The following is a 27,825-nucleotide window of genomic DNA, read 5'->3' as shown; positions in this document are numbered from 1 at the left end:
ATGTCTGCCTCGATGCTGTGGGCGGTGGACCTCTTTGGGCGCGTGTACACTCTGTCCACTGCTGGCCAGCACTGGGCGCCCTGCCAGGACACACAGCTGGAGTTCAGGCGGATCAGCGCTGCGCGGGAATGCTGCTGGGGCATTGCTGCGGACAACCAGGTGTATGTGTACGTATGTTCCAGCGACGTCCCCATCCGGCACCGTGAAGAGGCCTACGAGAACCAGGTAGTGCCTGCACCCGCTGCCAGCACACCGTTGAGCTGAGCGCCATTGTTGGGGTTTCAGTGGGATTGGCAGGACAGGAGGAAACCGAGCCCCCAATCCCTGCACTCATTTCCTTCATTATACTTACATGTAGTGTGTGATACATACATCATACTCAACTAATACTTTATTATACTAAGTATTAGCGTGAAATGATAGTACAGTAGGTACAGCCATGGATCATACTCTTGTAATACTCAATAATACCAAATACCACTGTGATATAGCAATATAAGTACAGTAATTCATGTAGAAAACCCATTTCATACTCACACTATCCTGTTAGTGTTAAGTGGTAATGTCGTTTATTTTTTTGTTTTGTTTTGTTTTTACCTTTTATTGTATTATTTTTACGTGTACCGTCAGATCAGATCTGACTGGTACAAGAGGAGATTGCCCCCTCCTTCTCCAGCAGAGCATCTGGTGGATTTGAACTGCGTACCTCTGGGATTGCAATTCAGCGTCTTGCCAGTAGGCCACCAGAGCTCCCCTGAGTGGTAATATCGTAAATACCATAATTCTCATTTAATACTCATAGGATCCCAAATACTGATGTTAAAAGAAGCTCTGGTGGCTTAATGGTAAGGGATTGCGCTATCAACCCAAAGGCACCTGGTTCGAATCCACCAGCTGCCCTGTGGGGGCAGGATGGGCAGTCTCCTCCTGGCTGATGTACAGCCTCTGAAAACCACTGGAGGATCAGCTATGAGTCAGTTCAGACTTGACATAACAACAACAGCAACATTAGTGTTTATATAACAAAATCCTAAGCACAGTACTAAGTATAATACTTGTCTAAGACTTACATGGAACTAAGTGTTAGTGCTACTGTAATGTAGTAATATTTTGTGCAGATATACATTACTCTATGTCCATCCGGGCAATGCCCCACCACTTGTACATAAAAGTTTTTTAAAAAGGAAAATTGTTCTCCTTTTGTTTGTTATTTTCCCCTATTGTTTTTGAAGATCTCAAGTCCCAGGAGTGAATGAGCCTTGCGGCTGCAGGGTCCACCTCTAGCCCTCAGGGGCCTCTTCTACCACCGCCCCCCCCTCCTCCCGCCTCTGCTTCTGCTTTGGGGCTTAGGGTGACAGTCTGGCCTGGGCCCAGTGTGTCCTGGCTCCTGGCACCCAGCTCCTGTGGCTCCATGTGCTCAGGAAGTGGCCGTGACAATAGGATGGAGGCATCCAGGGCCACCACCAGCAGCCACACCCTCAGCAGCCACAGCTCACTTCCTGCCCAGTCCCCACGGCCCTCCTCCCACTGTGCAGCTCCACCCGCCCAGCTAGGCCCATCCCCTGTGTCTAGTGCACAGCGCTCCTGGGTTCTCCAGAAGGCTCCCGTCAGGTTGGCATAATGGGCTTTTAGTTACACCATGTGCAGAATGTGCCTGTATACACCATGATGTTCACACGATGTCCTAATTGTAAAAGGTTATCTTATATAGGCTGTGTTATGGACGGTAAGGGATGCATACCTGTCCTTACTATACTGATTTATTATAGTCATACCGTGAGTATATCATAAGCATGTAGTCCTTAAATTTTAGTGTAGTACCTCCCTGAGTAATACAAGCAGTTAAAGCTGTTAATTGAAAGGTTGGTGGTTCAAGTCTACCCAGAGGTACCACGAAAGAAAGGCTTGGTGGTCTACTTTGGGAAAGACCATTGAAACTCCACAGAGCCCAGTTCTACTCTGACACATATGGCGTCACTATGTATCAGCTGGCAATGCCAGTAGCAATAGTGTAAAAAGTCATGGAGTGAGTGCCCATGGTTTTGGGGTCTGTGTCCTGAACAAAACAGTCTGCCAGCCCCTTGCACAGTGGGCCCCAGCCCTTTTCCAGGAACCCTGGACCAGCTGCCTAGAGAGTCCTGTCTCTGTCCTCTGGGAAGTACTGATATGATGGCCCCCTGGAGTCCCTGCAGGCCACCTGTTAGCTCACCCTGCAAAGGGCCATTGACCAGGGCGGGGATTCCCTACCACCTGTCTCCTTGGCTCAGCACAGCTGGCTGGTCCCTGCCGTCCCTCAGAGCCCATTTCTTTCTGCGACCCTCCCCCCAGCGCTGGAACCCCATGGGCGGCTTCTGTGTGAAATTGCTCCCGAGTGACCGCTGGCAATGGAGTGATGTGACCGGACTCCAGCACAGGCCGCTGGATGGGGTGGCACTGCCCTCCCCTCACTGGGAGTGGGAGGCGGCTTGGTATGTGGATGAGAACTTTGCAGGGGAGCCCACTGAGAAAGAGGTAAGTGAGCCTGACACCACACAGCTCCCTGTGGGAGGTGGGGTCTTCTCTGTGTCCCCCAGCACACTTGTCCTGATTGCTGGGTCAGGACTTGTCCCTAGCACTGGCCCCGCTGCCCACCCTTTGTCCTGTATCAGAGCCTCCCTTAATGTTCTAGGGGTGGACATACGCCATCGACTTCCCAGCCACCTACACCAAGGACAAGAAGTGGAACTCATGCGTGCGGCGGCGGAAGTGGATCCGCTACAGGAGATACAAGTCTCAGGACGTTTGGGCCAAGGTCTCCATGGCTTGGGTGGCCAGAGTCTAGGGCAGGGCTGAGAGGGACAGAGAGACTTGCTGTTATCAGTGGGCCCACAGAGGCTTCCAGCACCTGTACCCAAGGGTCCCACATAGAGCATCCTGTCTGGGCTCCCACACGGCTACCCCTCCCTTCATTTGGGAGGAAACTGTAGGATAGTCCAAGAGTGTCCTCACCTGAGTCTCAGCTCCAGTCCTGACCAGGGGTGAGGGAAGGGGACTTCTGTCAGACCTTCCACTCCCACCCACCCTCAGGGGAGCCACCCCGGCTTTGTGTTGTTCCCATACTCAGAAACAGGAGGCCTGGAGCCCAGTCCTGCTGTGACCTTAAGGGAGAGGGTGGACCCAGGCACCCCTTAGGCCTCCCTCAGGACCACCCCCAAGTGAGATGATGGATCTGCTGGGCGCAGGTCACAGGGCTACAGCCAGGTCATGAGGGTGTGTCCCTCTCTGGAGGGGAACAAGCACCTCCCAGGGCCAGAAGCCCAGGTTGTGAGCAAGGTGGTTGGCAGGCAGATGAAGAGGGCCATCAGAAGGGATGGAGGGCTGGGACCCGTCCCTACATGCCTTCCAAGCTGTCTGAGGGACTTCTGGACCAACCTGGAGATGGGAGAGGGTACTACAGGCCAAAGTGGGCAGGGCTGGGTACCTCCAGGAAGACCTGGCCCAGGGGACACAAAGAGGGACCCCAGGAGGGCCTAGTAGAGGTTCCTGGCCCAGGCTTCTCGTGGGAAGGAGCAGTGAAAGTTTGTGGCCCAGGTGCCCGCCCCGGGGAGAGGAGAGGTACCCGACTCATGCTGACCACCACTCCTCTCACCTCCTTGTCTCAGATCCCTTTGGAGGATGACCCCAAGGAGCTGCCTGATCCCTTCAATGACCTCTCCGTGGGCGGCTGGGAGGTTACGGATGAGCCTGTGGGCCGCCTGTCAGTGTGGGTTGTGTCTCTGCAGGGAAAGGTGAGGCCGTCCTCAGATGGGAACCACTGGTGGGGGAGCTGCGCTTACACCAGCCCCTGCTGCTGAGGGGCAGGGCTGCCGTGGGGACCTCTCCTGCCCCTGCTCCCACAGCTGGCGGTGGAGGGGTGGGAGGGTACTGCCCTAGGGACCTTATAGTCCCTGCGCCTGGACTTCCCTGTGTAGGGTGACCCTCCACTGATTGCAGGGGCCACTTCTCCGGGCTCCTGAGAAGGACACACCTCCCTCCTCTGAACCCGCCTGAACTTTGGGCCTGCTGGTTTCCATCCCTTTAAGGAGCCCCAAACCCCCACCCATGCCTGGTCCTGGTCTGTCCCTCCTCTGTGTCCCTAGAGCACAGATCTGTGCATTGCCTGTGTTCAGGTACCACAAATAAAGGTGGCGGCATAGCTCCTGCCAGCTGCCTTGGTGCCTTCCACACTGCAGGTCTCCAGGACTGGGGTGGGGTGGGGATCGGTGGATGGGGGTGCTGTGTGGTTGAGTGAATGGAAGGTTGGAGAGGGGCTGGGGTGGGGTGGGGATCGGTGGATGGGCTGTGTGGTTGAGTGAATGATGGTTGGTTGGGTAGGGGAAAAGGTGAATGGGTGTTTGGGCAGGTAGAGGACAGGTGGTTGTAAGGTTGGGTAGCAGGGGTGGGTGAGGGGATGGGGTGAATGCATACGTGGGTGTATGTCTAGGTAGGTAGATGCATGGATAGGTAGAAGGTTGGCTGGATACAGGGTGGATGAGTGTGTGTGACTAGACGGGTAACTGGATGGGTGATTGGTGGTCATTCAGAAAAGAAGAAAACCTCCCCTGAGGAGCTTGTGAATGAAGCAGAGTGAGCCAGTCCTTGGAGGCAGCAGTGGCCCCTCCCAGAGGGTCCCAGGCCCGAGGTCACCGTCCCACCCTTTGTTCCTAATTTTGGGTCACCTTGTGTGATAACTCCATAGCTCATCCCACACACAGACCACAATCCGCAGACTTGCCTTTGGAGTTGTCCAAGCAGGTTCTTAGCCGGCTCACCCAGGCTCACGCTTGGCCTGGCCTTTGACTAATCACTCAGCCCTCTCTAGACAAGTGGCGGGTGGGGGCCAGTCAGCTGGCCAGGGGCTCCAGAGGGGTGAGGAGGCGGAAGGGCCGAGCTGTGTGCTGGCAGGGTCAGTCAGCCCTGAGCTCTGTGCTCTGGGAGAAGCTGGGAGACAGCCCCAAATCCATCAGGAAGTGAGGTCGCCTGAACCTGCCCTGCTGTGCCGTCTGAAGACCACCCTTCTACTGAGACCACACTGCCAGGCTCAGAAGGCACACAGCAGTGGGGGTGGTCTGCTGTTTCAGACAGGTGTTGGAAGGACATTTTTCTGAAAGGGGCTTGAGGTTTTCTCATCGACCCCTCTTGACTAGGTTCCTGGAGACAGGTGTTGTGAGCACGCATTACCATTAGGGGGCGATCAGCTACCGACTGACCAGGGCAGAGCTGGAGATTAACTGGGGCACCTGCTGGGCAAGGCAGGCCCAGCGCTGGGGGGTAGGTGCCATGAGGTGACCGCTTGTGCAGAGTGGAACCTCAGGGTCTCCGTAGCTGTAACCTTCGGGGAGCAGATCAGCAGGTCTGTCTTCCCAGGTGCCTCAGGGTGGGTTCCAGCCACCAGCCTTTTGACTCATTCTCAAGTCTTAACCAAAAATTCCTCTGTCTGTCCTTGTTGCTGGGTGCCGTCCGTTGATTCTGACTTACCATGACCCCATGTGACAGGACATTGTCCTGTGGGTTTTCCAAGGCTATAGCCTTGTGGGAACAAATCACAAGAGTGTTTTCCCAAAGGGCGATTGATGGGTCCGAACCATCTACTTTTTAGTCAGCTTAACCTTTGCACCATCCAGGGACTCCTGGTCTGTCTCTGAGGGCAGCCGAATTTATGGTTGGCATCTGACCCCTGTGAGGTCAGGGGAGAGCTGTGCAGTCAGGGTGCATGGCCCCACGTCCCCCGAGGGTCCCCACACTAGCCTGTGGCTGCCTCCTTTCTCCTGCAGTGCACCCTAAGTCTGAGCTGCCCTCTCTCTCCAGGTGTGGTACCGAGAGAATGTCAGCCACTCCAATCCCGAGGGCTCCTCCTGGTCCCTCGTGGACACCCCAGAGGACGTGGTCCAGATCAGCTGCGGGCCCTGCGACCTCTTGTGGGCCACAGTCTCGGAAGGGAAGGCCCTAGTGCGAGAAGGCATCAGCAGGCACAACCCCAAAGGTGGGCACAGGGTATCTCATGCCCCAGCTGGCAGTGCTGAGGGTGCCCACACCCGGCCCTCCTGGCTCATGGAGGCCGCCTCGTTTTCTTTCTGGGGTTGCAGGGAGCTCCTGGTCCATCGTCGAGGCCCCTGTGACTGAGAATGGAATCACACACATTTCCGTGGGTGCCAGTGTGGTGTGGGCTGTGACCAAAGACCGGAAGGTAAGACGGGCTGCTGTGGGGGTATCATCAGTGCCATCACCTCCATTCTGACTCGTGACCCCGCTTGACAGTACAGCCCCAAGGGGTTCCCTCAACTGTCATGCCAGGAGCTGGGTGGGTTCAGGTGCCAGCCATCTGCATAGCCATCAAGCACATGGCAGCTGGGCCCCGAGGGCTCCTCTGCAGAGCATGCTGGCTGTCTTGTCTCTTTCCTCAGGAGGCAGTCGGAGCCGCTTAGAATGAGTCAAGCAGAATGAATTTTGTGCTGTGGAAATGGTCGAGGATTTGCAGAATGTTTGATGCCTGCAAAATCCCCCATCTCCACTGTGTGCCACTCACTCCATATGAGAAAGCAACCCAACTCTACTTGACTGGCATCTCCTTACCATTCCCGTGACCAGAGCCACTTTACTGAAGAAACACCTGCATGGTGGAGTGGTTCAGGTGCCCAGCTGCTCGCCAAGAGACTGCAGATGCCAGTCCTCCCAAAGGCACCTAGGAAGAAAAACCTGGCAACCTACTGCTGGAAACTCAGCCTTCGAAAACCTGAGGGAGCCGACTTTCATTCTGACACATAGTGTCGTTGAGAGTTGGAACTGACTCGATGGTCCCTGGCCTAATTTTTCCAGACCCTCGATTAATGGAAGGCCTCCCCTCACTTCCATGCAGTATTTGCCATTTTTACCAGACCCACTGCCACCCAGTCAGTCCAGACTCACGTTGAGCCTTCATCAGGTTTCTAAGGTTGTAAATCTTTATAGGAGGGGATTGCTTGTCTTTCTTCCTCCAGATGATCTGGTGGATTTGAACTGTCAGCCTTTAGTTAGAAGCCTGATGTTACCCACTGTGTGACCAGGGCTCCTTAATTTTCTCAGCAGCAAGGTATAGTAGAATAAGCAGATTTCCGATTCTGCACAAAATCCTTTTTAACCACAAGTCAAGGGCCCACCCACTGTCCTATAGGGAGGAGGGAACTCCTATTTCTGCACCTGCTTCATCAGTGCTAAGGTCTCAGAAGGTCCTGAGAAGGCCACCCTTCAGTCCAAAGTCAACTCAGACTGTCCTTAGAGAAAGTGCTGGACGCTCAGAGTCAATGCCCTACACCTTTGATGCGTCAGTTGCTCGGTCTCCTGGCAGGACTTTGATGGGCTCCACTTGTTCTGGTTCAGCAGAGAAAATGTGCTTGTTGAAGATATTTGCATAAAAAGTGCATGAGAATTTTTGACTTAACCATTTCTGAGAGTTCATGATCATGGCACAGGGTCCCCAGTAGACAAGGACTTGTCCAGGCCACCTGTGGAATGGGCAAGGACCATCCTTGGGAATCATGGGGACGGGCCAAGTGGACAGGTGTGTCACAAGGCCAGAGGAACAATGAGCAAGGGAGTCACAGGCTGTCACTTGGCCAGAGAAAAGTACAGCCATGTGGTGTAGGTTTATAAAAGTGGACATGAAAAAAAGTGAGACTTCACGAGATGGAATCAGAAGGTGTCGATCAGTCTTAGAATGTGCCGTTGTTTCTATTGAGGAGTGTAGAAAAATTGTTTTTCTGTATAACGTCAGAAAGGCCATTCTCTTACACAAAAGAGATGCCACTTGGTAAAATGATCTTTTGCAAGCGTTATGCATTGCGGACAGTTGAGTGGCCTACCACCTGAGTCCGGGCCAGCTTGGCAGGGGCTGGGGTCAGGGTTAGTTTAGGGTTCAGGTTTGGGGTAGAGTTGATGTTTAGACATTGGTTTTAGAGTTAAGGTTTAGGGCTAAGATTAGGGCCAGGGTGACAGACCTCAGGTCCAGAATTCCCATGGACAAGCCCTTCCTCTCTGGTTCACACCCTGCAGGACTGCCCAGTACCTGGACGGTAGGTGAGACCCTTGTGTGCTTACTGGGGAGAAGGTTCTAGAGAGGTGGAGTTTTAGAGCCTTCAGGCAGATGAAATCTCCAGAGCTGATGTAGGTGAGGGTAGGTGACCCCTCAGCAGTGAGGGACACAGCCTGGACAGCAGGGGAGAGGACACACATGGGTAATGTGCCTGCTGGACACTTTTCTGTGTCAATTTGTGGCCTGAATGAAAGATGAGATTATTCACTTGTTCACTCTGAACCTTACAACGAAAGAAAAGTGCACCTTTCTGTCCCCGACCGCCCACGTGGCTCTCCCAGGTGTGGTTCCGGAGAGGTGTCAGTTCGCACAGTCCCTGTGGCACCAGCTGGATTGAGATGGTTGGGGAAATGGTGATGGTGAACGTGGGACTCAATGACCAGGTGAGCAGGGCACGCGGCCTCAGGGTCAGCGTCCAAGGTGCAGGGCAGGGCCCTGGGTGGACACGTACAGTGAGGGAGGACCCATCAGCACCTCTCTGTTCCAGGTCTGGGGCATCGCGGTCAAGGACCGGGAAATGTACTTCCGGCAGGGCATTACCCCCAGTGAGCTCAGCGGGAAGACGTGGAAGGCCATCGTTGCTGGCCGAGAATGTGACCAGTCACACTCGGGCGGCTCGTCCAGCGTCCTCAAGTGAGACAGGGTGGAGGGAGAATGGGCTGCTGGCGTAAGGCCTCCCTGCCCCTCCCCCGGACAGGGATGACTAGGCTTTGGCCACCCCGGCCAGGGTGCCACTTGCTCCTTGGGGCCCTGGTGACACACAGTTAAGCATTCAGCTGCTACCCAAAGAGTTAAGATTTGAATCCACCCAGGGGGTCCACGGAAGGAAGGAAGACCTGGCCGTCTGCTCCCTTAGCTTCAAAGCAAAATCAAACCAGCTGCAGCCAGCTCCGTTCTGACTCATGGTAACCCCTCGGCTGGGTTTCCAGGACTGTAAGTCTTAATGAGAGGAGACTGTCTCCCTCAGAGCAGCAGATGGATTCAAACTGTTGACCTTTTAGTTAGCAGCCCAGCTGCATTATGCACTGCATCACCAGAGCTCCCTTGCCGTAGAGATTGCAGCCTAGAAACCCTGGGCAACAGTTCTGCTCTGTCGGGGGGGTTGCCCTGTATTGAAACCCACATCCAGCAGGCACCCCCCCCTCAACACAACACAACACAACACAGCCTTACCACGGTACAGGCAAGACCACGTTGGCTGCCTGCCTGGCTGTGCGGATAGGGGTCAGAGGGGATTCTAAGGACAGCCAGGATGTCAGTGGTTTCAGCCGGGAAGAGGGGGCGGGGGCTGCACAAGGGCACCCTGATGGTTAGAGGGGAGCAGGACCAGAGGTGCTGCAGCAGAGTGATGGCTGGCCTGTCTTGTCCCCAGTGCTGGCTGCTTCTTCGGTGATGAGGTGAGGGGCAGTAGTGAGTACTGTGCCCCTAACGACGCCAGCACCCCTGCCGACTCTCCGGACAACCCCGGGAATGACAAGGACCAACCAGCAGCCAAGGCAGAGGGGCAGGACAACACAGCCAAGGAACCAGGTGGGGACCCTCAGCCCAACCCAGACTCCCCGCCGGCTGTGCTGCCCTGGACCACCATCGACCTGAAGGAGCCCCGGCAGGCGCCCGGCCTCCTCGAACCGGCCGTGGGGCTCCTGCCGCTGGGCCTGGAGGAGCCATACCGCGACGATGACCAGCTGCGCTGGGCCTGGGTGTCTGGAGGAGGCTGTGCCGTGGAGGCCCACATGGCCCTCAAGTGGTTCTCTGCCCCTTCAGGTAAGAGCCCTGCTGTGACCCCGGGGAGGATTGGGACGGGGTGTGGCCTGGACTCTAAACATGCCCATTCTGCTGGTTGCACCCTTGCACCCAGCTGTCTGTATCCTTGACTCCATGTCCCCAAGTCAGACCAGCCTGCCTGCCACCTCAGAGCCCTGCCCCTCCCTGCCGACCCGTGAGAGGAGAGCTGTCTGCCTGTCAGGGTGAATGTGGGGGCTAGTGAGGCTGTTTTCGGAGGTCCCAGCTTTCTAGTAAGAAAAGAAAATGCACACATGAGAAGGAACACTGGCCTCTGCCTGCCTGGACGGGGTCTGGGGAGTGGGCCAACCTCAGGCCAGGGATCTGAGGGGACCCTGACCACTGCACTGAGAACCCCTCTGCAGGCCTGGCCCCAGTGCAGACGCTGGGCCCCCCTGTGACGCTGGCCCAGGTCACCGCCTGGAGGAAGAAGATTCTCAGCCAGCTCACCGAGAGGACCAGACGGGAGCTGGAGAACTTCCGGCACTACGAGCAGGCCGTGGAGCAGGTGCGTGTCCACCAGGGTGTAGACCAGCCTCACACGGGCATTTGTGGAGTGCCTGCTGTGTACCCTCCTCCCTGCCCCCCACAAGCATTCCTGAAGAACCTGTTGTATACCCTCCCGCACAGGCATTCGTGGAGTATGTGTTTGTCCAAAGAGGAGAAAACGGTACATAGGGGTCAGGAATGTCTCTGTGAAAGGGCCAGGAGGAGTGAGAATAACAGCCCCTCACAGGCCCAGAGCAGAAAGCGGATGAAGAGCCCATAACCCAGTCCCCTGGTGCCTCGTGAGCCCCAGCAGCAGAGGTTCATTTATTCGTTGCTGACTCACAGTTATGGTACCAACAATGAGGTTTATTAGGGAAGGAAATGGGAGAATGGGGGAGGCAAAACCCAAGTTTTAATCAAACAGTCCCAAGGCACAATTCCTCACTTAGTCCAGGCTCCAGCTTTAATTCAGAAAACCATTCCTTCCATCATCAAAGATAAGAATAGCAAAATAAAACTGTAGCCAGCACAAATGCAAGAAGCCTCAGGTCACACCTTGCCACCGTTTCTCCACAGCAATGCCACAGTCTCCACCATCAGGGCCTCCTTGCCTTCATAAGCCTTGCTCACCAGAAGTCTTGCTGCTCAGTGTGGGAAGCACTCTTTCACTTATCCTAGTCCCACAGCTGATGCAATTTGCAACACTGTCTACAGTTAAGGAAGCTGGAGACCAGAGGCAGTTAAATGGCTTAAAACCAACTTTTAGGTTAACACCACAGGTTACTATATACCAGCCCCTCACAGGCATTCATGGAGTGCCTGCTATATACCCGCCCCTCAGACATTTGTGGAGTGCCTGCTGTATACCAGCCCCTCACAGACATCTGTGGAGTGTCTGCTGTATACCAGCCCCTCACAGACATTTGTGGAGTGCCTGCTGTATACCAGCCCCTCACAGGCATTCATTCATGGAGTGCCTGCTGTATACCAGCCCCTCACAGACATCTGTGGAGTGCCTGCTATATACCCGCCCCTCAGACATTTGTGGAGTGCCTGCTGTATACCTGCCCCTCACAGACATTTGTGGAGTGTCTGCTGTATACCAGCCCCTCACAGACATTTGTGGAGTGTCTGCTGTATACCAGCCCCTCATAGGCATTCATGAAGTCCCTGCCTTCTCCTGTTCCTCTCTTGGCATGCACACATGCCCACTATGTGCCACCCCCCACGTACTGTATGCTGCCTCTCATGGGGGAGCAAGAAACAGGCCCCATCTGTCTTGGGGATAAATCACGCCATTGAAGCCTATGATGGATTCAGGATGAAGACACTTCTCAGAGCTTGAGTTCAGGCCCTGGAGCTGCAGGCCCTGTGTGTAATCCTTTCTAGGGCAAGACTGGTGGGGCCCTGTTACCAGAGAACAGCCTGAGTGCCCACGCAAGCCAGGACAGAACTTGGGGAGGCCACAAGACCCCACCTGAGGCTGTCCATGCTCAGCCTGTTCTTGGAGGGCCCACCGCTGGGCTGAGAAGACAGAAGTTATGTGAATAGCGTAGGTGACCCACAGAGGCTTAGGGCAGCAGGTGCCCCAGTCGCTCCAGGTCAAGTATGGCCCCAGGCTGGTGTGGAGGGGCCTGAGAGTCCAGGGTGGGCTCCCAGCATCACACTCCTGACATTGAGCATAGATCCACTCTGTGCCTCAGTTTCCCCTGGAGTCTGGACTAGAACAGTGATGAGCGTTGTTAGGTACTGTATTGTCAGCACTGGACACCTACAAGGTATCCCTCATGTCACTATGCTTTTACCTACAAGGTGGGGCAGAGCTTGACAGGAGACTCCCAGGCCTCTCTCCTTGGGGTGCAGGGAGCTGCTGGAGCTAGTCTGTAACCCATGCTCTTGTCCCCCAGTCAGTGTGGGTGAAGACAGGGGCGCTGCAGTGGTGGTGTGACTGGAAGCCCCACAAGTGGGTGGACGTGCGCGTGGTCCTGGAGCAGTTCACGGGGAACGATGGGGCGCAGGACAGCATCCTCTTCATCTACTACATGGTCCAAGAGGAGAAGAAGGTGTGTGGGGCAGGTGTGGGAGCGAAGGGAGAACCCTGAGGTGCTCAGTGCAGGTGCCTGCTAGGAGTGATCTGACCAAGGAGACCACAATCACATGACCACAGGACCCCTCCTCCCCCCGAATAGAGTCCTTTCTCCATGATAAGTGCTGTTCCCCATCTCTGATGACCACTGCCCCTCATCTGTGGTGGTCACAGCCCCCTCCGTGGTGGTCACAGCCCCCTCTGTGGTGGTCACAGCTCCCTCCGTGGTGTCACAGCTCCCTCCGTGGTGGTCACAGTCCCCTCCATGGTGTCACAGCCTCTTTTGTGGTGTCACAGCTCCCTCCGTGGTGGCCACAGCCCCCTCCGTGGTGGTCACAGCCCCCTCCGTGGTGTCACAGCTCCCTCCGTGGTGGTCACAGCCCCCTCCATGGTGCCACAGCCTCTTCTGTGGTGGTCACAGTCCCCTCCGTGGTGTCACAGCCTCTTTTGTGGTGTCACAGCTCCCTCCGTGGTGGCCACAGCCCCCTCCGTGGTGTCACAGCCCCCTCTGTGGTGGTCACAGTCCCCCTCCATGATGACTGGTAACTACAGCCCTTCTTCATGGTGACTGCTGTCCCTTCATTTGTGGTGATGGCCCACCATCTGGAGTCCTTCCAGAATCTTCCGTGGCCTCTCCCTGCTCCTGACACCAGCATACATGGTTCTGGTTCTCGTGGCACAGAGATAGCTTGACCCTGATCATCAGGGAGGAGCGGGCTTGAGTCCACATTAAAACAGCCCGATGAGACAATGAGTCCGCTTGTCCAAGGACAGGCACTGCCATCAGTTGATTCCGATTCTTAGTGACCGCACAGAGCAGTGGGAGTGCCCCTGGGGTTTCTGAGGCTGTTAATCTTTCTCCTCTGGGGTGCTGTGGCTTTGAACCACTCACCTTCTTAACCCCAAACCAACCAGAGGTCCTTCCAACAGCAGCCCCTGAGGGTGAGCTCTGTAGAATTGGGGGGACCCTTTGGCAGGCCAATCCCTGTGCATTTCCCACAGAGATGGTCCACACGTCCCAGCTGTGGCCGAGCCCGGCAGGGACCTTCAGGGTGCAAGCCCAGTGCTGTCCCCTGTGTCCCTGGTGACACCTAGTCTCTGGACAGTACCTCCACATATTCCTCAACGAAGTGACCGTGGTGGTTCCGATCCTATATGAGGCCAAGCACTCCTTCGCCCTGTACACTCCAGAGAGGACCCAACAGAGGTGGCCTGTGCGCCTGGCAGCCCCCACGGAGCAGGAAATGAACGACTGGGTGAGTGGGTGGAGCCCCACCTGGCCGGCCCGCCCCGCCCCCACCCCTGCTTGGCACTGACTGAGTCTCCTCCGCCAGCTGGCCCTGCTCAGCCTGTCCTGCTGTGAGAGCCGAAGGCTGCGTGGGTGCCCCTCCCCCCAGGCCATCTGGTCTGTCACCTGCAAAGGGGACATCTTTGTGAGCGAACCCAGTCACAACCTGGAGGCCCCGGAGCGCGCGCTGGCACTGCCTTGTGACCAGATGTGAGTGGTGCTCTCCCCGCCCCTGCCCAGCGTCCAGCACTGGGGTCCAGCAAGGAGGCCCTGTCTGCCACCTCCCAGGGCCTGTCCCTTTATCCCTAAAGGCTGTGTTCAGAAGGGGGCAGCTGTCTCCCTGCCCCCACGCTAGCCTGCGGTCTGGAAGGAAGGCTTTGACCCGTGGACTCTTAGCACTCAGAGCTGTGTCCAGAGGAGAGGAGTCTCGACCTCCTCAGGCCTGAGAGCAGTTCCTGGCTCCCTGCCCTGCCTCCTGGGCCTGCAGTGGGTCCCACCGGGGCGACCCTGAGAGCTGGCTCAGGTGGGGTGAGCACTTAGAGAAGGAGCGAGGAGGGTGGACGTCGAGGAGAGGCCGGCTCTCTCCCTATGACCGGCCGTCAGCTGAGCTGTCTTCTGTCGGTAACCCTGCTGCCTGTGGTCCTCAGAGAGCCAGGGTCTGGGGAGAGGAGCGGGCCAAGTGTCTGTATTAGGGGCCACCTGTACCCCAGTTGACAGCCAGCCTTCTGCTCAACTGAGGAGGCTGCACTTGAGCCCTGCAAGGGACAGGGATTTGCCCAGGCCCACGGTGAGGCCAGACTGATGACCAGCGTCCTCACCCACAGTCTGCCCTCTAACCTTGTGTCTGCGAAGGCCGAGGAGCCTGAGGAGGGCAGGAAGCCAGCGGCTGGGTATGTTCACTCTGATTGAGGTGACAAGTCCATGGGGACAGGTGAAATCAGGTGAAGTGACAGGAAGACACAAAGGAGATGTTGGGGAGCATCTTCTGGACAGGACAGTGTGTTAGTGGCCTACAGCTAGCTGTCCATAACCAGGAACCCTAAAGGCGGGAGGCCTAGGGCTGCCCTTAACTGGGCATCCTAAGGAGCACGGGTCACAAAAACACTTTATTTTTCAGTTATTATTATTTTTTCATTCTTAGAATTCTCATTTGCCGTACCTGTGTTTGATCACTGTTGTAGTCAATCTCTTCTACTGTGTGGTTGGTGAGAATGTGCAGCAAAGCAGACACCAGCTTGGCGGTCTCCACCTGCATGATTCAGTTCTGCGAGGTGCACCCTCCTTGCCAGCCCCCTTTCCCCTAGTGGTTCTTCCGCAGTCTGACCACAGACTCGCTGCCTCAGAGGCCCCCATCTAACCCTGTGCGTTGCTGTTGTCACCTTGATTGTGTGGAGATAAAAAGAGCACACTGCTTTTTCATTGACTTCCTTACAAGTTAAGCTCCACTCTGGTTTGGATTTAAGATTGCTTCAGGGGATATTTTTGGTTTAAGGTTTAAAGATTATCTTAGACAGCTGTTTCAGGGGTTTGTTGAGGCTCCGTGGCTCCAGAAAGTCTGGATTCCATGTGAATTTGAAATTCGGTTAGTTTACTGACATCATGTGTGTGTGTATCATTTTTTACACGTTGATTTTTCCCAGCATTTTATTTTGTTCTTGTTTGAGCACATACACCAGTTTGGTCACAAGGATGATGTTCTTTAAGTTATAGACAGAGTGACAGAGGGTGCCAGGAGCCCTTGGGGGTCTTGTGGGCAGTGCTGTGTCCACTTCTGTTTGGAAGCCCTTTTGGACTCTAAGAAGGGAACTGTGAGAGGAGAGCACAGCCCATGCTGTGGGACCCGTGAGGGCTAAGGAATGGAGTAGGGGGCAAGGCCAAGGGAAGGGCACTGGAGAGAGAGAGGGGCAGCAGGGGACATTCTGTGGAGTATAGCCCCATAGAATGGTGGACATTTAGGGGCCGGGCCCTGTGTGATGCAGCTGTTGGGGGGACGTAGGTCCATCTAAGCTAGAAATCTCCGAGAGATGACCGTGATGGCCGTCTGGGGCAGAGGGAGAATCCTGAGTCTCCTTGGCTCCTCAGGGTGGGCCACGCACTCCACCCAGCCTGTCAGCCAGGCTTTTGAGGCCCTGCTGGAGGGGTCAGATGGCCACGCTCTGCTTCCTTTGAAACTGGAAGCCACGTGTGGTGCTTCTGTGCCCAGCCGGCTGTCCATGGGAAAATACATGGCTAGACAAGGACTGAAGGCAGGCTCTCCTCCCCTGCCCCCCTGCCCTCCAGGTTCTGGCGGCAGATAGGCGGTCACCTGAGAATGGTGGAGGCCAGTGGGCATGGTGTGGTGTGGGGCCTTGGCTACGACCACAAGGCCTGGGTGTACACAGGCGGCTATGGCGGAGGCTACTTACAAGGTGAGGCCATGTGGCTTGCTGACCAGCCCAGGCTGTGCCCAGCATTCATGGGAGTTCTTCCCCAACTCCATGTCCTGCTCCCTTGCCCAGGGTTCCCGTGAAACCTGGCTGGCAGCGAGCTGGCAGGTGGCTTTCTTACCACCAGGGGATGAGGGAGGGGCAGGCTGACCCTGGGCTGGCCTGTAGGAGCCTTCCCTCACCATGCAAATGGCTGTGAAGGTTCTAGAAAGACCAGCTAGCCGCCAGGACCTTAGAGAGTTTCCAGCCCTCATTTTGGATAGGACTTGTGGTTGCAGGGGGCTGCCCAGGCCCCATTCTCCTGATTACCAAACCCAAATGCTGGTCTCCTTCTAGGTGGGCCCTGAGTTCCATGACACTCTGTTAGTCAAAAATAGAACAGTTCTGTGCCCTACAGCGAATCTTGATAGAGCAATGGTCCACTAAGACCACAGCTCAACCATCGGCCCAAGTTAACAGTTTCTTGTTTATGAGGCTGGAATTAATGTGATCTCTGCCGCTTCACACACACACACACACACACACACACACACACACAATTAATATGATCTCTGCTTTACACACACCCGCCAAGCCATTAATGTGATCTCCACTTCACACACACACACACACACACTATTAATGTGATCTCTGCTTTACACACACCCCCAAACCATTAATGTGATCTCCACTTCACACACACACACACACACACGTGCACATACACACACCCCTGAAGCGTCAGTTCCAACTTGCAGAGATCCTGCAGGACAGAGTTGAACCGGCCTGACAAGTCTCCAAGGCTGTTGTCTTTACAGAAGCAGGTTGCCCCCCCACTGCACCACCACAGCTCCCCAGTTCCCACTTGACAAATGAGGAAGTTACGGGGTTATGGAGGTTACATGATGGTCCCAGGTATTTCCTGGTGAAGAGTGTGCTGTGGGCCTCATACTCATTGAAGGGCTGGTAGCAGAAGCGACAAGGAGAGAGGTGCATCTGGGCACAGACCACAGACTCTTCTCAATGGCCACAGGGCATCGGGGCCCACGCTGGCCTGGTCCCCTGCAAGAGGAGGCATTGCCCCTTCTCACTAATGTGGGCTCTGGCCTCTCTTTGCTCCCCCAACCCTGCGTCTGGGTGGGCTGGCACCAAGGCCCCCTGTCCCCACAGGTGTGGACAGCAGCACCAATGTCTATCCGCAGTCAGACATAAAGTGCATCTCTATATATGAGAACCAGCGCTGGAACCCCATCGCCGGCTACACCAGCAGGTAGGGACGGGGCCCAGAACCAGTCCATGTCGGCTGGGGAAGGGCTGGTACCCACCTGGCGCTGCCCACCAGCAGCCTCCTGTTTGCCAGCTGCGTTTCTCGAGCTAAACCTCAGGATTCAGACTTCAGAAGCTCATTTATTGAGGGGTGTCACTTTGGGAAGGAACCCTGGTAATGCAGCGGTAAAGTGCTGCTGCCCAGGAAGTCAGTGGTCCAAACCCAGCAGCTGCTCCTGTCGAGGAAGGTGAGGCTGTCCCTGAGAGGGTCCCTGCGTGTGGTCAGCCGCACCGGGAAGGCCTGCCTGCCGCACGGAGCGGCCGGTTCGCGTCTCGGGAAGTGCACACGTGCCCACGTGTTTCTTGTTCAGTGTCCTCAAGGTGGTCCCAGCTCAGCTGCCCCGTGAACGGAACGCCACCTGGTCCCACACGCCTCACGTCGTCACGTTTTCATCCACTGTTTCAGCCACGTACTTATCCATCTCATTGAGGGTTTCCTCTTTTTGGCTGAAACCCCGTTTTTCCAAGCTTGGTGGCCTCCAGCAACTGGCCCTTCCTGACAATGTCTCCAAGGAATGAGATAAATGTCCTCTCCATCTCTTCTGAGGAGCACAGTGGCTGCACTCCGTCCGGGACAGGCCTGTCCCTTAGCAGCCCGGAGGATAGTCCCTATTCTTTGTCCATACTCACGCGGAAGCACAGAGTCTGTGTCCTTGTTCACTGTCCAGCATTCACACACAAGTGTGGCAGTTACAGCTGTCACGGCTTGGGTCACCTGTCCCTTCCGAGTTATAATCACTGTCATTGGGGTGATTCTGACTCGTGGCAATGCCCTCGGGCTTCTGCAGATCTTAGAGGTGCAGGCTGCTTCATTTTTCTGTCAAGGAGCTGCTAGTTGATTCGAACCCCCAGCCTTTTGTTTAGCCCAGCACCTATCGCCTCGCACTCCAGTGAGCGGTGCCTCAGTCTCTCAGTGCCGCTGTAGCACCGATGCCACAGGCAGGGGCTCGGAAGGATGCTGTATTCTCAAAGTTCAGGGGGCTGGACTTCTGAATTCAGGGACCTGAGTGTGTCCCCTGGGCACTTGGTCTGGCACTGGGGGTACACACTCCTTACTTGGGGCCCCCCAGAGGGAGCCCCAGCCTGTCACCCCGCTGACGGCCTGCCTCAGGTCCTCCTCCTCACCTGGGTCCTCACAGGGGTCTGCCCACTGACCGGTACATGTGGAGCGACGCCTCTGGGCTGCAGGAGCGGACCAAGGCCTGCACGAAGCCGCCCTCACCACAGTGGACCTGGGTGAGCTCCTCCCTCGGGTCTGTGGCTCCTTGGTTTCAGGGTGCAGGTGGGGTCCCCATTTCTGAGTGGCTTCTCCATTTTGTGGTGCAGGTGGGATTCCCAGGTGGAAACCTCAGTTTCAGGGTACAAGTGGGACCCCAGGTCTGACCCGCACCTTGGTTTCCTGGTGCAAGAGTCTGACTCAGCCTCTTCGTAGGTCTCTGAGTGGTACGTGGACTTCAGTGTCCCCGGGGGCACCGATCCGGACGGATGGCAGTATGCGACCGACTTCCCTTTGTAAGCACCTTGCCCGCTACACTGGGCTTCCTGGGCTCCAGACCCCAGACCCTGGCAGCCCACTTCTCTCAGCAGCCTTTGCCAACTGTTCCCTGCCCCACTGTCCCCTGCCTGCCATCCTCAGACCCCAGGCCACTGCCGGGCAGCAGGACTGGAGCAGCTGAAGGGGCCTGAGAGCCTTAGCTGCTCACCTGCCAATGAGACAGTCAGGTCTGGACCTGGCTCTGTCCCTGCTGGGAGGGAAGGCCCCAGGGGACAGGGTGTCGGGTTTCGGGGACAGGGTGAGGCAGGATACCTTGTGGGGTTAGACCACGGTGGGTGAGGGGTAGGAGGGCTGGTGGAAGGTGTCGCCTGCGTGTGGCACTTACCTGGTATGGTCACATCAGAAAATCAGAAATGGAGCGTGGAGGGCTGAAGCAGGGCTGCTTCTGAACAGACCCGGGGTGGGCCGGGGCCCCTGACCACCAGCCCAGAAAGGGTTGTGGTGAGCTCAGAACCCCTTTCCTGGACCAGTCTGCCTGGATAGGTGGCCACCTCCACCCAGGAGGGACCTCACCCCAGGAGGCCCACATCCTGCTGGCAGAGGGGGCCTTGGCACCACGCCCACAGCGGCTGGACTGCCCTGTGCCCTGCTGACCAGGTTTCCAGGGAAGTCTCGACCTCGGTGCTTCTTCCTGCAGCTCATACCGGGGGAACAAGACCAAGAAGGACTTTGTGCGCAGACGCTGCTGGACTAGGTGACTCGGCTGCCTGGGGGCAGTTCTGGGGAATGCCTGGCCTCTGACCTCCCTGGATCCCTGGAAGAATCAGGAGGGGGTGGGCAGTGGGGCATGGAATTAAAGTAAAGGTCAGGCCAGGAAGTGCCGCAGGCTCCCAGCCTCTTGGCTCGGGTTTCTGAAGACAAATAGAGAAATGTCACAGCACCAGGATAGGACCTGCCCTACTCCCCACCCATCCCCTGGTGGCACACCTGGCCCCTCCCTGAACCAGAGCTGCCCAGGAGCCTGGCACTGGTGACCCCCATCAAGGAGAGGTCAGAGGTCGGGATGCAGTAGCTGAAGCACTTGGCTTGTTTTCTCGAGAGAGATGGGGCAGTGCTTCCCCGAGCACTTACAGCCCTGGGACACAGAAGCCATTCTCCTCGGCCCACGGGGTCCCTGTGAGGGGGCGTGGACTCTCCCACGGTGATGTGGCTTTGGTCTGGGGAGAGGCCTTCACCTTGCTGTCGTGCTCCCTGGCTCCCGTGGGCTCCAAGGACAACCTGCTGGCCAGAGCGCTTGGTCACATTTGGGCTCTGACCTGTGCTTTCTTCTCGGTGCAGAAAATGCAAGCTGGTGACCAGCGGGCCCTGGCTGGAGGTGAGCTCCACCACACTGAAGGACGTGTCCATCATCCCCAAGAGTCCAGGCGCCGAGGGCAGCATTGCGCTGTGGGCCATCAGTGACACCGGCGACGTGCTGTGCCGTCTGGGTGTGTCGGAGCTCAACCCTGCGGTGAGTGTGCGTGCACACACATATACGTGCAAGCATGCACCTTCACCTGCACATGTGTGTCCACACACGTGCACACACATATACGTGCGAGCACGCACCTTCACCTGCACACGTGTCCACACACATGCACACACATATACGTGCGAGCATACACCTTCACCTGCACACGTGTGTCCACACACGTGCACACACACATACGTGCGAGCATGCATCTTCACCTGCACATGTGTCCACACACATGCAAGCACGCACACTTACTTGTAACACGTGTGTGCATGTCCATGCAAGCATGAACACTCACCCAAAGACACGTCACACATGTGCGCGCACACTTGCCTGCACACAGACATGGGCACCTAAGTATACAGTCACGCACACCCACAACATACGTGCACACCACAGCCACTCACACTCACACCCGTGTGGACACACGCACCGGCACATGGCATGTACACACTGACTCATGCATGTACTCACCTGTATGCAAACCTGCTGTGGTTGTTAAGTGCCGTCGAGTCGCAGGCGACTCATAGCGACCCTGTGAAGGAGAGTCCTTGACGCCAGGGTGCCTTTCATCCTCTCCACACTTATGCATTTTCCCACACGTATGCTCACATGTGTGCGCACAGGGGCCCATGCACACACCTTTACGCCCATGTGTGCACACATCTGTACGTGCACACACACTCACGCATGTGCTCGTGCACACCACACGTGAATGTGCCTGCACACGCACTCGCACTCATCCCCAGCTCATCTCTGGGCCACGTCAGGGGCTCAGGTGTCCAGGGCACGGCCTTCACCTGCTACTAGAGTCAGTCTAGGCGTGTCAGGGTGACGATGACACAGGCCAGCCAAGCACAGACCGAAGGCCCCCTGTCAGCACCGCCCCTCCTGTGTCCCCTGACTTTTGTCTCCTACGCCCGTGAGAAGAAGGAGCACTGAGGCCAGGGGCTAAGGGACCAGGCCACTTGACCGGGATTGGCTCCCAGACTGATGAGGCGCCCTCATCCTCCCCTCCCCCACCCAGCTTGTCACTTGACCCTGGGGGCCCGTCCTTGGGGTCTGTCGCCCCCCCTGGGCCTCCCCCAGCCTCAGGCTGAGCGCCTTCTCCCTCCAGGGTTTGTCCTGGCAGCACGTAAGCACCAACCAGCCCTTCATCTGCATCTCCGTGGGCGCCTGCTACCAGGTGTGGGCTGTGGCCCATGACGGCTCCGCCTTCTACCGCGGCTCTGTGTCTCCCTCCCAGCCGGCTGGTGAGTGCCCCCCGATGACCCCTGCCCAGCACCGTCTGCCTAGTGCCGGCCTGAGGGGGTCACGGCCACGGTCTCCTTCAGAGGGGGAGCTGGGCAGTGGGTGTACTGATGTCAGTTCAGCTCAGCAGGTGTTTGAGGAAAACACGTTGTGGACCAGGAGCCCTGGTGGTGCAGTGGCCAAAGCTCTCCCGCCTCCTGTCACTTATGTGTCCTACCCCAGGGTCGAGTCTGGTTGCTTGTCCATTGAGTTTGTGCCCACAGGGGTTTCTCCTGGAAGATCAGGGCAGTTGAACCTGTCACAGATACTGTGAGTTCAGTTCCAGACCCACCGTGAAACTAGGAGGCTACCAAAGCCACGCTTGCACCTCCGTCTCTCCCACTGCAGGGACAGTCAGGTGACACGCTGCTGACCCGTGACATGACAGTGGCTCACAGGAAAGTCAGAAGCACCGTGATACTGACCAACATGGGACACAGACAGAAATGAGCCCATGTTGCTGGTTGATTGTGCCTTAGATGCCACAGCTTAATTTTTTGGAAAGTGTGTCCTCTGTGGAGGGCAGCTAATGGAAACACAGTGAAGCAGGGTGTGGTGGCATTCAGCTCTGTGCCTGTGCAGGCCAGTGGAAGAGAGACGGACAGAGGGACAGGTGCAGGAGCCACGCAGTGGCCGGCAGAGGGATGTGGTGGCCGGCAGCCGCGTTTACACAGCAGCCAGGGGCCAGCATTCACCTGTGCCGTTCTAGCCTGTTGGGCGCTGGTGGGTGCAGGGCCTGGCAGTTATAGCAGGTCTGGCTGCACCAGGGGGCAGGGGCAGAGGCCAGCACCCCAGCTGACCACGGGTGCTGCATGTGGGCCTGCAAGCTGTGTCGGGTGGCCCTGCCAGCCCCAGACCCCAGCCAGGCCTCTGGTTGCAGGCGACTCCTGGTACCACGTCCCGTCTCCCCGGAAACAGCATCTGAAGCAGGTGTCTGTGGGGTACACCTCCGTGTTTGCCTTGGACGAGAACGGTGAGTGACATTCTCCAGAGGCTCCCTGGACTCCCTGGACCTGCTCTCCTCTAGAGGTGGCTTCTTGTGTCTTCCCTGGGGACATGGAAGGCCAGAGGTGATGGCCAGCCTGTGCTAGGTGGCCTTGTGACCTCTTGGTGACCTCCAGCCCTCAAGCCTGAGAGTCTTCCCAAGTAATGTGGTGATGACGGGCCGGAGAGGGCAGGAACATGAGATGGGGGCCAGGCTGGTCCAGGAGGCAGGTGTGGGCCTCCGGCCAGTCCCCTAACCCTGCCAAGCCCAGTTTTCTGCTATGAGTTTTTCAGTAATGGGAGACAGTTTGGATGAAATGAAAACCTACTTTTGAAATGATAATTGCTTACACTCAAGTGGGAGTTTGATGAGGTCCAGAGTTGTGGTCCCTTTTTTTAGATTCATGTGATTATACAGACAACCACTAGGTGGCAGTATGCACCACAAGTGGGATCACTGTTGCCCACTAAACCCCAGACGTGTACCGCACTGCTGTCAAGAATCAGTATTTTGCTTTGGCTGTTCCAGCTGTGGGAAAGTTGAGTAAAGGCAGACTCTGTGCCTCACCCCAGAGGTTCTGTTCCTGCTCCGCCCTCTGTCCACAGTTCCCACAGCCAAGGCAGAGGGTAGGAGGCAGCCGTGCCACCAGTCAGCGATGCAGCTTGGGGGTGTGGGTGGGGTGACTCCAGCCCCAGCATGCTGACTCCTCCGTTGACCTCGTCTTTCTCTCTCCCCCTCCTCCCTCCCCCCCTCCAGGCAACCTGTGGTATCGCCAGGGCATCGTCCCCAGTTACCCACAAGGCTCCAGCTGGGAGCACGTGTCCAACAACGTGCACCAGGTGTCCGTGGGGCCCCTGGACCAGGTGTGTAAGCGGGGGAGGGGCTCACGCTGGGGTCTCGCCACATGTCCCCACGTGTCCCCTGCTCGTGGTGCTCAGTGGGCCTGTGTTCCAGGTCTGGGTCATCGCCAACAAGGTGCAGGGAAGCCACAGCCTGAGCCGGGGGACCGTGTGCCATCGCACAGGGGTGCAGCCCCGAGAGCCCAGTGGGCTGGGCTGGGACTTCGGCATTGGGGTGAGCAAGGCCACAGGGTCCCAGCTGAGCAACAGCACAGGGGTGCTGGGCCATGGGGGTCCCCCTGGACAAAGTAGGGGGCTGGCTCTGGGGTCTCCACTGGGGACAGTGTGGGGATGCTAAGATGTGAGGTTTCCTCTGGGGCCAGAGTGGAGGGCTGGGTCTTGGGGGTCCTCACTGGGCTTGTTATGGCCTGGTTGTAGGGGTTCCCACTGGGACCAACATGGGGAGTAGTGCAGGGTTATCAACCCATTGGAGTCCTGCTGGAGCCTGGCATAAGTATGAGGAGGGTAGACACCCAGTGAAATTCTCTTTCCAGGGTGACTGGAATCATATCTCTGTCCGGGCCAACGACATCAGGGCCCCCAGGAGTACAACCCCACTGGAGACCGACATGACCCCACAGGAGGTGGTCAGTGGCCCAGTGTTGTGCTGAGGCCACTGGGAGCTGGCCATGTGGTTGGAGGGGCAGCTGGTCATTGAGCCCCCAGCATACCCTGTGCAGTTAGGAACCACAACAGCCCAAAATGTGACATGTTAGGGGGCCCTGCAGCCCCTAGTCTGGAAGGAGCATGTTGGGTTTGGAGGTGCCCCTGAGCCCGGCCCCTCCCACCTCTTCTCCCATCTGCCCCTTTCTTGAGGACTGAGACCCAGGGCAATGCCCCACGCCTGCCCTCATCCCCCCCCAAAGAGAAAGTCCACAAGGCGGGGCTCCCTCCGAAGACCTGCAGAAAGGGACGTGTCAGAACTGGGGGAAGGAGGCAGTCTGGGGGTGTCATCTCCAGTGTCCACACAGACTCACTGGTCAGCTCCATCTGCCGTAGCCTCTCTTCTGGACGTGTCTCACCACCAGCGGGTCCCCCCTAGTCTGTGGGATCGTGTCAAGCACGGTCGAGTGGCGGCTGTGGATAATGCAGTGTTAGGTTGGGGCTCAGTGGGTCCTGAAGGGGTGGTCCTGACTCAGCCCCCTCAGTAAGGACAGAGCACTGTCCACCTGGCCAGTGGCAGCTGCCACCCCCAGGCATCCTTTGCTAGTCTCTGTGCCCCACTTGGCAAGTTCCAAGTTTATGTCCTGTTGTGGACAGTTGACCCCTGGAGGCCACTGGCACTGTAGCACCCCATTCGCGAGCATATCCCCAGGAGTAATGCGGGTCCAGCTCCGATGTGCTATGCCCTGTCCTGTTGCCCAGACTGGGCTTGGAGGCGGTGGCATGGGGCCCCTGCCCCGAGCACTGAGGGACCTGGTGTCTTCCATGTGTTTGGGAGAGGTGAGCGAGTGTACCCTAGATAAATCATGTAGAAGGTGGATGGTGTCCACTTGGGGGCATGTCCTCCTGTCTGTTTACATTTCCGCGTCGAGCCCCTGGACGTGGGCAGTATGGCTTCATGCTCCTGAGCCTGGTGGCGGCTCTCGGGAAGCCCCTCTCCTTCCGCGACACGTGTACAATAAATGACGCACACCTGTGCGCATGCGAGCACTGCTTTATTGATCCCTGGTGACTGAAATGTCCTTCCTCTGGGTATGTGGGTTCAGGGGCGCTTGGAAGGGGCCTCAGGAAGAATGAAAGCATACGAGTCTTTTAAGAAGCACCCAGCTTTCTCCCCTTGTGATCACAGCTGGGCACCTGCCATTTAGTTCCATGTACCCCCGACAACAGGGTCACAGCTCTGGTCCCAGAGCGCTTCTTACTGGGTGCTGTCCAGCTCGGCACCCACGACAGCTGTGGACGGGCATATGGATGAGTCCAGGAAATTCCCAGCCTCGGCAGCCACCGGCCACATATCTGAGGCCCTGGGGATTGAGGGTTCAAGACACGGCCTCAGCAGTCTGTTCCCCCAGCACTCAGCACCGTGCGGCTGAACAAAGGAAGCAGAGAGGGCAAGGAAGATGTGTCCTGGGCAGGCATGCCCCAGACCTGTCCAGGCCCTTGAGGCCTCGGCCCGGGCTTTGCTGCGCCAGCTGGCCACACCCTCACTGAGGGCGTAGGCTCTGTCGGCCCTGTCCCGATACGTCCAGGTGGGCAACTCTTAATTACTGGCCACACAAAGTGGCTCTCAGAGGGAAAGGCTGGAGGACCTCGCCTGCCCGCTGTGATGGCTAGTTGAAGCTGAGACCTACCAGATCCCCAGTTCTGGTAGGAACATGGTGGTTCTCGGGGACAGGGGAACAGGCCCCCGTGGGAGGCTGAGGCCCAGGTTGACCAGGAGAGGCAGAAGCAGAGCCACCTGCCACCCTGGTTGTCGTTAATGGACCTGCAGTGCATGCCAAGCCCCGCCCCATGGGGCACCAAGTGTCCCGTGCCAGGGTCAGGAAGGTCACAGCAGCCCAGCTCTTGCCAGTAGAGCCTCAGGGGACCTGGAGCCAAGTGCTGTCACAGAGGGACAGGAGCAGAAGTGCCAGCAAGAAGGCACAGAGACAAGAGCCTCAGGAACGCCCCGGCAGGAGGGGCTTGGCCCGAGGCTGTGGGGACCTGCCAGGTGGCCTGTGCCCGTCTGAGTGGGGGAGGGAGCCACTTGCCAAGCAGCTCCACAGAGAAAGTCCCAACTAGATCCAGGATCCGGGAACAAGCATAAAGCCTAGCTGGCCCCCCAAACCTGACCCACCCGTCCACTCAGTGCCCACTCAAGGACCCTGTAGGACAGGGACTGCCCCAGGTTTCTAGGGTGGCTCTCTTTCCAGAAGCAGATTACCACATTTGTCTACAGAGTGGCTAGTTTCGAACCGCCGACATTGCGATTGGCAGTCGAACGATTTGATAACCACACCACCGTGGTCCCTCCATCATACACATGCCACAAAACCAGACTCACAACCATCCAGTCAGTCGTGACCCCATGGTGACCCTGGAGGACAGGTGGGACAGTTCCACGGTTCCAGGCATAAGTCTTACAGGAGCACCCTGCCTCACGGCTCTCCTGCCGAGTGACCGGTGAGCCGCTGAATGCTCTCCCCACTACCCCACCAGGCCTCTTGCTCTCAAGCTCCCTCTCAGATGACCCTTTGTCAAACAGACACCCCACGTTGGTTGACCTAGGAGGGCTTCAGAGATGAGGGACAAGCCCCCTCCCACCAAACACAAGCCCCTGCTCCAGCCCCTACTCAGCACGTGCGGGCACCAGGATCACAGGTGGGTTTGGGGTAGCCGGTGCGGGGAGACCCCCCCAGGAATGGTCATCTCAGCAGGAGGGAAGGGATGCCGTCCTTCCAGCCAAACTCCCTGTAGAATGAGCTGGGGTCATGTGATGGGAGCTCCGTGTAAAAACCCCTCAGCTGGACGCCCCACACCCTGCGGGGCTTGGGCTTTGTCCAGCTCACACAGAGTTTCAGTCCTCCAGGAATGGGAGGCCAGTTTGGCTCATCCCGCCATAGAAGGCCGACTGCAGGGCCCGGGGCCCTGGCCTCACAGGCAGGAAGGCTCCAAGTAACCCTTTTCCTGGAGTTTGCCTCTGCCCGGAAGGGAGAGGAAGGTGCGGAGAATGTGGGTAAAAAGGCAAAGGCTTTTTCAGTGGCTGCCTGATGGGGTCAATTCATTCCAGAGCAGGACCCAGGATGATGTAGGCCCCTGGGGACAGGAGAACAGCTCCGGGAAGTGGCCGAGTGTCCCGGAAACCTGGAGCCATGAAGGCCGAAAGTCACCCCCATGGGCTCAGGCCGGCGGGGCCATGCTGGGCTGCCGGGGGGCCTAGGTGTCCTCGCGGAAGCTGTGGATCTGCGTGGAGTACCGCTGCAGGTGGCTCTCGGGCGGGGACTCGCCGGCGCCCTGCTGGTAGTGCTGGTACAGCTTGGGGCCCGGGCCCTCGAGGCTGGCCAGGCGGCCGCTGGACATGGTGAGGATGGTGGCGGTCAGCGACTTGATGTAGTTCTTGGCCAGGGTCAGCGTCTCGATCTTGGAGAGCTTCTTGTCGGCGCGCACGTGCGGGATGACCTCGCGCAGCGCCTGGAAGGCGTTGTTGAGCTTGTGCATGCGCTGCCGCTCGCGCTCGTTGCTCTCCAGCCGCCGCTGCA

At 57.4% G+C, this 27,825-nt stretch overlaps 2 protein-coding genes across 2 annotated transcripts in view; one reads left to right on the top strand and one right to left on the bottom strand.

Moving 5' to 3' along the window:
• On the top strand, positions 1–27,506 carry TECPR1 (tectonin beta-propeller repeat containing 1). Its single transcript, XM_006889763.1, has 26 exons — positions 1–225; positions 2,329–2,511; positions 2,669–2,791; positions 3,642–3,767; positions 5,827–6,001; positions 6,105–6,205; positions 8,368–8,469; positions 8,574–8,719; positions 9,459–9,850; positions 10,234–10,376; positions 12,265–12,420; positions 13,550–13,699; positions 13,778–13,941; positions 16,012–16,139; positions 17,307–17,406; positions 18,602–18,698; positions 18,895–18,974; positions 19,655–19,711; positions 20,296–20,467; positions 21,588–21,723; positions 22,641–22,733; positions 23,502–23,608; positions 23,700–23,819; positions 24,139–24,231; positions 25,010–25,087; positions 27,357–27,506. The coding sequence occupies exons 1-26, from the start codon at positions 1–3 to the stop codon at positions 27,504–27,506; spliced, it is 3,597 nt and encodes a 1,198-aa protein (XP_006889825.1).
• The window catches only part of BHLHA15 (basic helix-loop-helix family, member a15), a 558-nt gene continuing 235 nt past the window's right edge, over positions 27,503–27,825 (bottom strand). Inside the window, exon 2 of the mRNA XM_006889762.1 lies at positions 27,503–27,820. Within this exon, the coding sequence (XP_006889824.1) occupies positions 27,503–27,820 (318 nt within the window). The remainder of the gene's footprint in view (positions 27,821–27,825) is intronic.

Source organism: Elephantulus edwardii, unplaced genomic scaffold, assembly GCF_000299155.1.
Source record: "Elephantulus edwardii isolate Elephantulus edwardi_28Jun2011 unplaced genomic scaffold, EleEdw1.0 scaffold00080, whole genome shotgun sequence".
NCBI lineage: Eukaryota > Metazoa > Chordata > Mammalia > Macroscelidea > Macroscelididae > Elephantulus > Elephantulus edwardii.
This window is presented reverse-complemented; position numbering and strand designations above follow the sequence as displayed.